The sequence below is a fragment of the Furipterus horrens genome, unplaced genomic scaffold (assembly GCF_987537825.1).
Source record: "Furipterus horrens unplaced genomic scaffold, mFurHor1.1.pri manual_scaffold_5, whole genome shotgun sequence".
Taxonomy (NCBI): domain Eukaryota; kingdom Metazoa; phylum Chordata; class Mammalia; order Chiroptera; family Furipteridae; genus Furipterus; species Furipterus horrens.
This window is the reverse complement of record NW_028327175.1, coordinates 202,497,300-202,510,930: the sequence shown is the minus strand read 5'-3', so window position 1 is coordinate 202,510,930 and position 13,631 is coordinate 202,497,300. Positions and strand designations below refer to the sequence as shown.

Genomic DNA, 13,631 nt, shown 5'->3' with positions numbered 1-13,631 from the left:
GGAGGAGGGTGGGAGAGGTCCGCGGGGGTGGAACCCAATCCCAAGTTCAGGTCCAGGCGCTCTGGGAGCCGGACTCTGTCCAGGAAGGGGTCTCTGGCCAGAGCCAGCTCCTTCGAGGATAAGCCGGTCGGGGTCGGAGACCCAGGACAGGGCGGTGGCGGCACCTCCCAGCGAGCCAGCGCTACAACCCGCGCACGAAGTTTGGGGGCAGGAGGGAGGGGGCAAAAAATCGGAAGACACTGAGACGGAGGGAGGCACCCAGAAGCAGCTGTCCAGAGCCCAGACGCGCCAGAGACCCAGAACCTGGGCGCCAGAGGCCAAGGCCGGTCGGGGCTGGGTGGGGGAGGGGTGAAGGTGGATAGCGAAACAGACAGAGGAGCCACAGACCCTGACTCGACCAGTCGGGTAGAGGGAGGCCCCGCCTCCAGCCCCGTGTCTCCAGCCCCGTGTCCCCTCGGAGGAGTTGGAGTTGGGAAAAGGATGCGCTCTCGCCGCCCGCACCCCCAGCAGCCTCCGGGTGTGGGCATGCGGCGCCTGGGGGAGCCTGGGGTCCACACCCCCTCACACTGGCCCCGCCGCCCATAGCCTCCGCCCTGCACCACTACCTGCTGTGGGCCGCCGGCCTGGGCCACGGACGGCCGCTCGTGCCCAGCTGGCCCGGCTGCACCTGGCTCTCAGTCCCCGAGTCCCTGTGTGGTCCGCCCGCAGCAGGGCTCTCCGGCCCAGGGCCCCGGCGGCTGCCACCCAGGGCTTCCAGCTGCAGGGTCTTGTTCTCAAAGGCGTCCTCCACGCAGCGGAAGACCTCGCCAAGCTTGGGCCGGACCGAGGGCTGCCTGTGCCCACTGTCCCCAGGAATGCGGGCAGAGGCTCCGCGGGACCCAGCGGTCGGCGAGTGGCCATGGCAGGGGCAGGGAAGGAGTGGAGGTCCCGGAGCCTCCTGCAGCGGGGTCTGGGCACAGCCTCTGGGCGGGGCAGACCTGGGCCTAGCGCTCTGCTCGCCACCCCCCCCCACCCCCAACCCCGACTCCAGTCCGCCCTAGCCTGGCGGCTGCGAAGCACTAATGCTGTCCATGCAGGGAGTGCTGATGTGTTGGGCCTGGGCCCAGGGTGCGCGTCCTGCTCTGTCCCAGCGAAGCGTAGCTGCTCTCCGGGGCGCGTGTGGGTTCCCACCTCCCGCTCAAGCCAGTAGCAGGGCGAGGGAGGACTGGGCACAGGGGCAACCACAGTGTATCGGAGCCGCAGCTGCGTACCAGACCCCGTGGAGGGGGTCCCACAACAGGCAGGGAGACTCTGACTCCAAACATCTACAAGTTGGGGGGCAGGCGCCACGCTAGCTGCTCCTGACTGCTCTCAAAGCCAAGTTCAAGGTTCAGGGGGAGGAGGCAGGACACTCAGCTCGCCCAGCATCACAGGGCGAGGCTGTCACTGGGGAGTCCCGCAGACTGACTTTCAAGGACAAGAGGGCCCAGCCTTTGCATCCCGTTGGTGCAGGCGGCACCTCAAAGCATCGGTTTGGACAGCAGGTCCCTGCGGGCTCTGGAGTCCTTGACTGAGCGCCCACGTGGCAGAGCTGTGAGCGCTCTCCCATGCCCCGCCCCTCCTGGTTTCCAACCCCCCAAGCGACCGATGAAGCACCTTTACTCACCTGGGTGTGCATCTGCTGCCAGGCATTCTTATTCACTTGCAGAATTCTTCCACTTCTCTAAATTATTTGAATTTTCTCTCCTGCTTCTTGCTCAATAACCAGCAACAGGAGGAGGCCTGCCCTGCGCCGGAGGCTGCAGGGGAGACGCCTGCGGCCCCTCTCCAGTGGGCAGCAGGCCCACGTTCCCCCCTTGGTGTGGGAAGAGGTTTGCGTCAGTGCTGACCCAGGCACAGAGGTGGCTAAAGAGGCCCAGCTTTGATGCCTTGTGAGGAGCACATTGCTATTTTAAGATGTATAACAATTTTTATTAAAACTGTACAATAAATTACAAATGAGTAAAAATTCTCTGATATATATATCGTCGGAATCACAATACAAAAATAGGTGTAAAATTCTGTGGCTGACAACCATACAAACCTACTTCAGGCCAGTGAACAGATCACGTGGGTAGGGCGCGTTATTGAGTTGGTCAGGGAATGCACATACCAGCTAGCACACTGCCGTGAGGAAAAAGTCCTGCTCCTTTTTTTGCATAAATTTACAATAAAGCTCTTAAAAAATATACAGTAAACAAATATATGATTTGATACATATTTGTACAACAACTTGGTTTCCTGAGCCTAAACGTAAGTTCATTACTGTGTTAAAACACACAGCCCACGTTAACGTTCCGATGACGGGGGGCCGGCAAATGCAGGCTGTCGTGACAGTGCCTCGGACCCAGTCCCGCAACCCTGCTCCCCGACTCCGCGCTTGGTGCACCCCAGCCATGTAAGGCACGCGGGGCATCCTGAAGGCTCGGGGCCCCGTGCGGGCAGAGCACTTCAAGGAAGTGCCCCATCTTCCAGCAGCTGGCACCCAGGCCACAGAACTGAGGTGCACACACATCCGTGCCAGCAAGCGAGCTGCGCTCCACACAGGACTCTGCTCTGGGCATGCGCACGCAGTGTGACACGGGACAGCTGTGGGCTGCAGGCTTGCTGGCGGCTCGGTTCCGGTTACACAGTCGGCATATTTGGCAGCGTCTCCGGGGCCTCCTCTTGGTCCACGAAGGAGCGAAGCATGTGCACACAGACGCCCCCGGTTTGAAGAGCCCCTGGCCCTGAATCAAAGGTACACCTGGCAATTTAGAAAATGCACCTTGTTCAGAACACCTGAGCTCTTCAGATGCACCCCAGACAGGCAGGATCAGCGACAAGCGCTCCGTTGCCTTTGCGGCAAAAGCCCAGCCCTGAAACGCTGAATTTTCTGATCAATGGAGCAGGGACTCTGAGCCATGACCAAGCGTGATGCTGTCTAAGGAGGACGCGGGACATTGCGCCTCAGCGTGTGCTTTCCATGGACGGCAGGGCTGCCAACCATCTGGGGCCTGGAATGTCGATAAAGGAGTCGTTGGGTCATTCCCTCTTCCCTTCGCTCACACTTTCCACATACATGCAATAACACGTTTCTCTGCATCGGAGCACACGTACACACTTCTCTCTCCTGTGTCGTGTGCCCTTTCTGAGTGACAGGCTGTGATTCAGTGTCTGGGGTGAGTGGGTTGGTGTAGGAAGTACCCCAGACGGTCAGACAACATGCAAAGCTGTCACAATCCAAGGAGACAGGGATGTGACCTTGAGTTTCACATTCGTGTCTGCAGCTCCTGAACAGCCGGCCACCCATGTGGCTGCTGCTCCTGTGCAGGCGTGCCCGGGCCAGGACCCTGGGGTGCCTCTGGATACCTGGGTCACGTCCCTCACACTTCGATCAGTTCACCCAAGCCTCCGGGGAGGCTTTCACGAATGCAGGGCCACTGTTGCCGGTCGCTGCTGAGCACAGCAGAGGTGCCAGGCCGGCACCGTCACTAGGACGAAACGGAACTGCACGGGGAGTCCGGCAAGATTTCTGACGTGAGAAACCAGCGCCCACCCCAGTCTCAGCGAGAGAAGCGGCGACCTGGCCCCAGCCTTGTCCCCGTGAGAGAGTCAGTGCAGCCTGAACAGCAGCAGAGGTGGCTGCCCTGGCTCCCGCGTCGAGCGGAGCGCTGCCAGCAGCGCCGTGCAGTCACCCGGGAGGAGCCCATCCATCTGGTCCTACAAATGCCTCCCGGCTCCACCACGGGACTCCAGCCTGCACTGGGCGCCACCGCACCAGCGGTGACCGTTTCTTCCGACACAAATGGAAAATGAACCTAATGCTTCCTCAGCCTCCCGGGGATGCACTTTGGTTCCTTTTATACGATGTTGTGAGTTCCGTTAGCACCTGGCTGCAGGCTGACTTCTAAGTACCCCAAAGAGCTCCATTCCTGTGCACAGTCTTCTGGCTGAGCACGTGAGTGCACATGCACACAAATGCACACACATGCACACCTGCTCACACACAAGCACAAGCACCCCTTGCAACTTCTTCAGTTCTGAGAGCAACCACTGCAGGCCATCCAGGCGTGAGGCCCACGGAAGTGCCGGCTGCCGGCCGCGTCCAAGTGCCGGGAGGCGTCCCTGGGCTGTGGGCCCGAGGCCTCAGTGGGAAGGAACCCCACTAACATTGGCTTTACCCACGGGTGCTTTCCTCTGGAAGAGAGTGAAGACAAAAGCTTTACTTTGGAGGGACACCTCCCAGGCCACGGTTGAGCCTATGCCCAGGAGATGCCAACGACCCCTCCCGGGAGGCCACGGGGCCACAAAGGCGAGACCGTGAGCCCCACGCATGGAGCCGCATGCAGAAGTTGAGGTCTCAACCTTCCTCGCGATGCCCAGGGGAGCTGCCCCGTTTCCAGCCCATGTTCATCTCATTACTTGGGAAAAGGCTGTGTTAGGCAGCAACTCTTCCTTATTGCCTTTTCCATTTGTAATGTCTGGAGCAGCCAGGAAGGGCCTTCTAACAAGGAGGGCGGCCTGGAGCTGCCCCTGGGCAGGGGGGAGGGTCAATGGCAAGGTCCCTGGGGTCACAAACGTCAGACACCCACAGGTTTCTCAGCCAGCAAAGGTGGGGAGCGTGCTGTGGGTTGCTGTGGTCTGAGCATCTAAACCCAACTTCTAAGTACGCAGATGGTCCCCCAGCAGAGCTCCATGGACAGACACCTGCCCTGTGACGGGCACTGTCCTGACAAGGATGGCCGCCAGCAACCAAAGCCTCCTCTTCATTTAGGAGAGGGAGGCTCCGGTGTCACTTTGACACTGAGCGGTGCTGAGGGGAGGTAGCCACGGATGGGGATGTGCCTCAAACCAAGGCCGTGGACCGCTCACTTCATAGCACCGGGAGGGACAGGGGAGGGACGTGGGGGCCACCAGGATGGCAGAGCCCCATTAGGAGCTGCAGAGGCAGGACGCCCATCATAACACGTGCAGATGGACCCATGCAGACGGGCCAGGGCACAACCTTCTGATTTCGGTCACACGGAGCCCGCAGACAGGCCCCGCAGCCGTGTGTGAGCCAGGACTTCCCGCCAGGCTCTGGCTGTTGGGAAACACAGAGCTGCTGGCACCGGACGGAGCAGCCCCTTCCTTCCACAGCAGGCGGAGCCAAGGCCGGCCCCACGGCCCCGCTGGGGGTCCCAGAGACGCACAGGACACCAGGAAGCCGGGTCCCCACACAGGCTTCGCTGGCAGAGGTCCAGGTGGGTGGGACCTGTGTTCTCTGTCCCCAAACACCACCCCTACCTGTGTCCTGGACCCCCAAATAACCCACTCAGATGCATATCATCAGCTCTGAGGACAACGGAGAAGGGGCTGGAAACCTTCCCGTGTAGCTCTGCTTATCTGGGAAGCTCGCAAACACTTTCAAACCAAACAGGAACAGCTGGGAGCAACAGACCCAGGAGGGGCAGCTGCCCCCCGGCCCCGCCCACCCATAGAGACCCTCGGCGCAGTCCCAGCGAAGGACCCACACTTCATCGGGGCGCCCTGGACCAAGCAGAGTCCAGCAGGGCAGAATCCCGCCCGGCAGAGGGAGGTGAGTGCCCTGCAAGGCCCCAGGCCCGCAGCGGGAAGTGCCGCCCCCGTACCGTGCAGAAGGGCCTCACCTGTTCGCCGCCTCGGCCTCCGGCTCTCCCCACGCTCCCAGGTGCACTGCTGTGCCCTCACCCGGGGCGCCCCTTGCTGTGGAGGGCAGAGTCCGGGCAGAGCAGCTTCACTCGCCCTCGGCTCCAGCAGCCCGAGGCCTCCGGGCAGTGGCGACGGACACCTGGGGCCTCGGCGAGGTCTGGCTGCACAGTTAGGGTGGCCTCCAGGGTGTGAGGGGTCAGGCCTCTCTCCAGGGGGCCCATTCCATCTCGTCCCACTTCCGGTCATCATCATCAAGCTCCGGTCCCCCAGGCTCCTGGCGTGGCTCAGACAGGACCCTCACATCTCAGGCGGGGTCAGGAGGCCGTGGTGATGGCACGGAGCGGTGGCCACGCTCCATCTGTGCCCACGGTGACAGCATCACACACGAGGGGGGCACGGTGACGTGTCCATCAGTAAGTGCTTGGGACCCCAGAGAGGGAGTCCCAGAGTCTGTGGTGGCACAGGGAGACCCTCCTCGCCACATCCAGGGACCTGTTCTGGTTTCCCTGACGCAGGTCACCATGGCAGTGGCCACAGCCTTCATTCTGTCGTTCCGTGGGGCGCCTGCGTTTGTCTGAGGCTCTTCCTCTGCGACCGTGCGACAGCTGCTGCGGGAGCCAGGCAGGCAGGCGTGCAGGCTTGGGGACGCGCCCTCTGCTCCTGCACAGCAGGGCACTCACGCATCCGTGGAGCCGGGATTGGGGGGCGGTGCCCCAAGGAGGGACTCCAAGGTCCAGCAGCGCGGCCAGGCCTCTGCCTGAGGAGCCCAGTTGGGAAACAAGCTCTCGGGCTGCCGCTTAGAGCCACTCAAGCGCCCCCCTCTGCCTCCTCCTCGGCAGGAAGGGGCCCGCACAGAGCAGAGCCTCCCAGGCCTTCAGGGATGACACGGGCTGTCTCGCTTTGCTGCCTGGGCACCTGCTGCTCTCTGGTCCAGCTGGAGGCACAGGGTCTGGCTCCCTGGGGGGCTGGAAGGACAGAAACATGGACTCATTACGCAGGCAGCTCTGTGACCGCGAAAGGGCTGCAGGGGTGAGGCCTCGGGGTGGGCGCCCAGGGGCTTCCTGGGCGGGGGCCTCGGACAGAGACCCTCTCGTGCTATTTTAGGAGGAGGTGGTGGTCGGCTTCCACAGGGGGTTGGGACCGAAAGCCAGCTCGTCGGGGAAGCTGGCCCTCCCACACGAATCTCCCGCCTGCCTCGAGCTCATACCCAACAGCACGGGGGAAAGACCAAGAACGTGACAGCTGTGCTCCGCCAGCGCCGATGCCCTGGACACAGAGGAACACCGCGTCGCGAGCTTTCGGGGTATGCACAGGCCCCCATCATCGGGGAAGGCAAGCGCCGAGTGCACCCCGACAATGTCAGGCCCCTGGAACCCCGGCCCCAGGGTCGGCTGAGGGTCCTGGGCTGCTGGGCAGGGGCAGAGTGGGACCCTCGCCGATGACATACTCACCAGGTCAGGGCGCCCGGGCGAGCTAGGACCAGAGAATAAAAGCTAAGGAGAAAAACAAGAACAAAAATAGAAACTGAAAAGGAAGGGGAGGGTGGAGACATGGAGGGAAAGAAAGAGAAAAGAGTTTGTAGTACTTCTGGCAGGAAATAACATGGCCACAGACAGAACAAGACAGGGGTCGGCTGGGGCTCAGGAGCCGTCCTGGCGTGTGGGCGTCCAGTAGTGCAAGGACCGTGCTTCGGGGGGCTGGAGGGACCCCCTAGTTCTGAGTGACATGCTGCCACCACCTAGAGACAGACTCTGGGGACCTCGTGCTGGCTAGAGGCAGGGCTGCGGGTGACCGTCGGGAGGCCACGTTCCTGGGGCGTCCCCAGCACGAGCAAGCCTCCGCCGGTCACCTTACCTCTCAGGGGCTCAGCTTCCTCCTCTGCGGGGTGACTGGCCACTTGGGCCTGTCACCAGAACTGACAGTGACAGTGCTCACTGGCTAATAACACAGAGAGAGTCTTGTGGAAGCCGGGCACCCGCACTCCTGACAGCCCCATTGTCAGTGACAAAGTACAAGCAACGTCCTGAGGACGTTTCACAGCGTGTGGGGCTTGGGGGAGGACCAGAGCAGTTTGGACCAAAGAAGAGCGGGCCTTGACCCAAGTGCATGGAAACCCAGAGCTCCTTTAGGTAGAATACAGAGGCCAGCATTTAATACAAATGCTCTTTAAGATGCAAAAGGGGGGACATGTTCCCTTTGGGGGAGCAGGAGGCTGCACCCACTGCCAGGCCGGAGCCCTGAGCACAGCAAGACCCTCTTGGGTGTCCCGCAAACATGTGGAGCGTAAATCCTTGTTTGCCCAACGCCCATTTGGAGGCTGCGCCCCGCATGGCTCTAGGGGCCGGTCTTGGGCACAGTGGGGTTGCCGTTACCATGACGATTGCCTGGCAGAGGCAGGTGTCATTGGTGGGAGAGGTGGCAGGTGGGAGGGGACGAGCTGTGGGAGGACTGCTGCTGGGAGGGGGCCCTCTGTCCTGCGAGCACAGAGGCTCTGCTGGCCCTCCCACCAGCCCACGGCGAGGGGTCCCGTCCAAACACCAGCCTCCCGCTCTCTGGAAGGGCAGGCAGCGAGGTGGACCTTCACTCAGCACTCAGTGAGCTCCCCAGCAGGACTGACCCCAAGAACTGATCACTTGTGGTCATTAGAGGTCACTGAAACGTCCCCAGATTATGGCAATAAACTGCCCTAAACTAAGCAAAACCCCACAGGAAGAGTTGGGATCTCCCCAGGCCTGCTCCGGCCACTCAGTCTGGGCAGCGCCAAGTCTCACTGTGACTGTGAGTGGACATAGCGCCCGTGACCCACGTCTCACAGGCTGGGGTCCAGGAAAGGACTGGACAGTCCACCCCAGGCCGCACGCCGCGTGGCCCCAAACTAACTGCACGCCAGCAGTTTCCTAAACCTGGAGGCCACTGTGCCAAGGACCAGAAGTGAGAGACTCATACTGGACAGATGGCCTGTCCCTGAGGGACAGCCTGTCCTGTAGAAGCTTGGTTTTTAGTCCAATGTGCTTGGGGAACTTGGAAAAATCAAATACCTCCGCACAGCTCTCGGGGAGCCTGGGTCTCTGGTCCGGACCCCCTTCTACGACCGGGGGAGACTGAGACCATGAGAGAAGTGGACCCCAAGGGTGCAGGGCTGGGCCATGGCAAAGGGGGCGTCCCAGACCCCGGACTCAGGCTCCTGGCTCCTGGCCCAGAGCTGCCACGTCCCTGAGACCTTTCTGTCCACGTGGGCCCTGCCCCCACGCCCAGTCAGGATTCCATGACGCCCACATGAGTTACTGGTTCTTCTCGCCTCCTGACGCTCTGGTGACCACGTAAGCCCCGGAATCTGCGTTTATTTTACCTTTTCCTCCAATTCCTTTATTTGTCTCTTCTGCGCTTCTATTCTTTCTTCTAACTCTTTAATTCTCTGAAATGTGAAAAGGAGGAAGGTCTTCAATAATCAGAGTATTTGGGAAAAAAGCCTTCTGAGGTCACTCGGGGGCTTGGTGCCCAAACAGCCCCAGAGCAGCCGCTGCTGGGGTGTGGGCCCTGGCGGTCATGTGAACGAGGCCCCGTCTGCAAGTCTGGTCAGCATGGTGAACCCGTCCCCAATGCGGCATCTGGGACAGGGGTGGGCCTGCTGGCTCGGGTCCCCTGGGACATGGTCTCCCCTCGACAGGGGAGGGCGGCCTCCCCTCAGCCATGCTCGCCTCCCAGCTCCTGAACTTCAGAGCATCAACCATGGTGCCAGAAGCCCAAGGAAATGGTAAGGCACTGGGTCATGGTCCTCCCCAGATACTGCGACAGGGGCGTGCCAGTCGCAGGCCAGTGGAAGCCCCTCAGCGTGCAAGGCTGCACCTGCTGGGCCAGCTGCAGCAGCTCCACTCGCTCCCATCCCCCTCCGCACCTGCTGGGCCAGCTGCGGCAGCCCCACTGGCTTCCATCCCCCTCCGCACCTGCTGGGCCAGCTGCGGCAGCCCCACGTGCTCCCATCCCCCTCCACACCTGCTGGGCCAGCTGCGGCAGCCCCCCTCGCTCCCATCCCCCTCCACACCTGCTGGGCCAGCTGCGGCAGCCCCCCTCGCTCCCATCCCCCTCCGCACCTGCTGGGCCAGCTGCAGCAGCCCCCCTCGCTCCCATCCCCCTCCGCACCTGCTGGGCCAGCTGCGGCAGCCCCACTCGCTCCCATCCTCCTCCGCACCTGCTGGGCCAGCTGCAGCAGCCCCACTCGCTCCCATCCCCCTCCGCACCTACTGGGCCAGCTGCAGCAGCCCCACTCGCTCCCATCCCCCTCCGCACCTGCTGGGCCAGCTGCAGCAGCCCCACTGGCTTCCATCCCCCTCCGCACCTGCTGGGCCAGCTGCAGCAGCCCCACTGGCTTCCATCCCCCTCCGCACCTGCTGGGCCAGCTGCAGCAGCCCCACTGGCTTCCATCCCCCTCCGCACCTGCTGGGCCAGCTGCGGCAGCTCCACTCGCTCCCATCCCCCTCCGCACCTGCTGGGCCAGCTGCAGCAGCCCCACTGGCTTCCATCCCCTTCCGCACCTGCTGGGCCAGCTGCGGCAGCTCCACGCGCTCCCATCCCCCTCCGCACCTGCTGGGCCAGCTGCGGCAGACCCCCTCGCTCCCATCCCCCTCCGCACCTGCTGGGCCAGCTGCGGCAGCCCCCCTCGCTCCCATCCCCCTCCGCACCTGCTGGGCCAGCTGCGGCAGCCCCCCTCGCTCCCATCCCCCTCCGCACCTGCTGGGCCAGCTGCAGCAGCCCCACTGGCTTCCATCCCCCTCCGCACCTGCTGGGCCAGCTGCAGCAGCCCCCCTCGCTCCCATCCCCCTCCGCACCTGCTGGGCCAGCTGCAGCAGCCCCACTGGCTTCCATCCCCCTCCGCACCTGCTGGGCCAGCTGCAGCAGCCCCCCTCGCTCCCATCCCCCTCCGCACCTGCTGGGCCAGCTGCGGCAGCCCCACTGGCTTCCATCCCCCTCCGCACCTGCTGGGCCAGCTGCGGCAGCCCCCCTCGCTCCCACCCCCCTCCGCACCTGCTGGGCCAGCTGCAGCAGCCCCACTCGCTCCCATCCCCCTCCGCACCTGCTGGGCCAGCTGCGGCAGCCCCACTGGCTGCCATCCCCCTCCGCACCTGCTGGGCCAGCTGCAGCAGCCCCCCTCGCTCCCACCCCCCTCCGCACCTACTGGGCCAGCTGCAGCAGCCCCACTCGCTCCCACCCCCCTCCGCACCTGCTGGGCCAGCTGCAGCAGCCCCCCTCGCTCCCATCCCCCTCCGCACCTGCTGGGCCAGCTGCGGCAGCCCCCCTCGCTCCCACCCCCCTCCGCACCTGCTGGGCCAGCTGCAGCAGCCCCACTCGCTCCCATCCCCCTCCGCACCTGCTGGGCCAGCTGCAGCAGCCCCACTGGCTTCCATCCCCCTCCGCACCTGCTGGGCCAGCTGCAGCAGCCCCACTGGCTTCCATCCCCCTCCGCACCTGCTGGGCCAGCTGCGGCAGCTCCACTCGCTCCCACCCCCCTCCGCACCTGCTGGGCCAGCTGCAGCAGCTCCATGCGCTCCCGCAGGATCTGGGCATCCCGCTCTCGCAGCTCGCTCATGACCTGGCGCTTCCACTGCTCCACAGCTACCCTGAGCTTCTCCCGCTCGTCCTCCGACAGCAGCTCGGCCACCTTGGCCCCCGCCTCCTGCTGCAGAGCGTCAAACAGCATGGCCTCCAGCTCCAGGATGTGCTGGTGGGAGGGCAGAGGTCAGTTTTCGCAGAGGGGGCCAGGCACCCTGTCCCGCGGGGCATGTCTCTGAGCCCCTGAGTGGGGGGCACTCCTTCCTCCTGCACTGGCTGCTGTGATGCCCTACAGCATGGACACCGACCGGGCTCCCTAAATGATTTGTACTGTTGGGAAACGTGGTCCGCAGATACAGGAGCCCAGAGTTGGGGAACAGCCCAGGGGGCAGGTGGGTCCCTGAGGAAAGAACAGGGGAGGGAAGGCTTCTTCCTTGGCTCACAAGCTCCGTCAGACCTGGCTCCGTGAGCCCCAGGGAAGGAGGAGGGCAGCGCTCACAGGGTGTGTGTCACTAAGGACAGAGGGTCATGTCCCCAACTTCCTGCCTGTCCCCCACTGAGGCCAGGACTCTTGTCCTCAATGCCACCTACGGTGGGGCGAATTGTGTCCCCAGAAATGATTCATTCAAGTCCCTCCCCACACCAAGTGGGAGGGCTACTGAGTGTCATTCTGGCTCCGGGGCGCAGACACAGGGCACGCTCCGTTCCCGAGGGGTCACAGCATCCTCGAGGAGGCAGGACTGGGCCTTAGGGTTCCCAGGTCGACCAGCTGGCCTCTCTGGCAACAGCACCACCCAGCACTCTGGAGCCTGTGCTGGTGGACGGCTTCTCCACGGACCCGGGAGGAGGGGCCCCCGTGGTCACCATGGACCTCAGGGGAGGGCCTGGAGCCCCACAGACCCCCCTCATTAAAAGACTAGGAGAAACAGGGAAGCTGGAACCACGGCACCAGGCCAGGGCTGCTCCGTGAGGCCGATGGTAGGGAAGGCCTGGGCCGTGAGCCGAGTGGGCCCAGAGGGGACATGGTGACCAGGAAAGGTCACCCAGAGGCGGGGTTAACCGCGGGCACACTGGTCACGCGCCCTGGGCCCTGACTTCTGAAGGGCCCCGCAAAACCCCAACTTTACACTTTTTTCTAATGATGCCAAGTTTGGTTTCATGACTGCGCTGCATAAAATATGGTTAACTGTATTTTTATTTTCCCTGCCCCTCTGTTTTTCCCAAGGGGCCCAATATTTTCTTCTGTGCCCCAGGCCTCCACCGACCTTACTCCGCCTCTGGCCTTACCCCTCTGCAGCCTCCCCGAAATCCCCTCGTGACCGAGAAGGCACCACAGTCAAAGCGACGTGGTTGCTGCTGGGACCCGGCAGCCAAATACACGTCCTGCTACAAACGCCGGAGGACTTAGCCATCTGATCTGGAGCACTTTTACAGACCGTGTCTCTGGAAATGTCACAGATGCAGTCTTTGGAAAAAACCAAATTCTCAAACTGCAGAATTCCACCTTCCCATCAAAAATGTAACACCTTCAGAAATGAATGCTTACTCTTCTTTAGGCAAAATGATTATGCAATGTCCTTTAGGCTGAGGAGACATTTTAAGAAATGAAAAAAAAAAAAAACAAAAAAAACCCCACTTTTGGGCCCCACATTTTTTTGCTCCAGACGGCCACAGAGTACTGTCCCCAGCTGTCCCAGCAGCTGCCACGCCACATCACCCACGCTCTTAGGGCATTTGAGGGACACCCCGTTTTCTAACACACATACAGCTGAGTTTGGGGCTTCAAGTCTGCACCGTGAGGAGGGTCTCAACGGAGCCGGGGTGGGGGGTGGGGTGTCTGTCGCCTCCCTGCGCACGTGGGCCATCCTCCTTGCCTGTCAGTGCCAGGACAGGAGCTGACACCTCTGTTCACCAGGAGGGGCCGAGCCATTGGCCTCGGGCCTCCCAGCTGCCAGATGCTGAGCTCCAGACCCCAGGCCGGGTTTCCACCAGTCCCTGAGCCACCTTGCTTGGGCCAGCCTGCCAGGGCCACCGGACAGCGTTTCTGGGACCAGCACATGGCATGCTCTGACCTGAAGGGCTCGCGCTCCATGGGGAGACAAAGGCACATACACAGCCTAGGACTGTTCTGCAGTGACTGACTGTCGGGGGCAGCTAATTGCCGAAGGAAGGGCTGGGCTTCATTCCTGCAGAAGGCCTTGGGGCTCCCTGGTGGGGAGCGCTGTTCCCCACTGCAGGCTGATGTGCTGGTCTTGAAGTGGGGGGTGGGGGTGCACAGGGCAGGGGTCCCCAGTAGAATGGGGCTACTCACATTCAACTGTGTTTGGCTGCTTTGCAAATGAATCATGTTTCGGTGACCTCTGTCTTATCAACTCATCTCAAATGTCCCTTTGATTCTGCTCGGGTGCCCGTGT

General features: G+C 62.6%; 1 protein-coding gene across 1 annotated transcript in view; it reads right to left on the bottom strand.

The window, feature by feature from the left end:
* Nucleotides 1-1,949: 1,949 nt before the first annotated feature.
* The window catches only part of JAKMIP3 (Janus kinase and microtubule interacting protein 3), a 51,282-nt gene continuing 39,600 nt past the window's right edge, over nt 1,950-13,631 (bottom strand). Inside the window, exons 20-24 of the mRNA XM_090278804.1 lie at nt 11,183-11,386; nt 9,020-9,085; nt 7,122-7,163; nt 5,649-6,635; nt 1,950-2,764 (exon numbers count right to left, since the gene is read on the bottom strand). Coding sequence (XP_090134930.1) covers nt 6,468-6,635; nt 7,122-7,163; nt 9,020-9,085; nt 11,183-11,386 — 480 coding nt within the window. The 3' untranslated portion in view covers nt 1,950-2,764; nt 5,649-6,467. The remainder of the gene's footprint in view (nt 2,765-5,648; nt 6,636-7,121; nt 7,164-9,019; nt 9,086-11,182; nt 11,387-13,631) is intronic.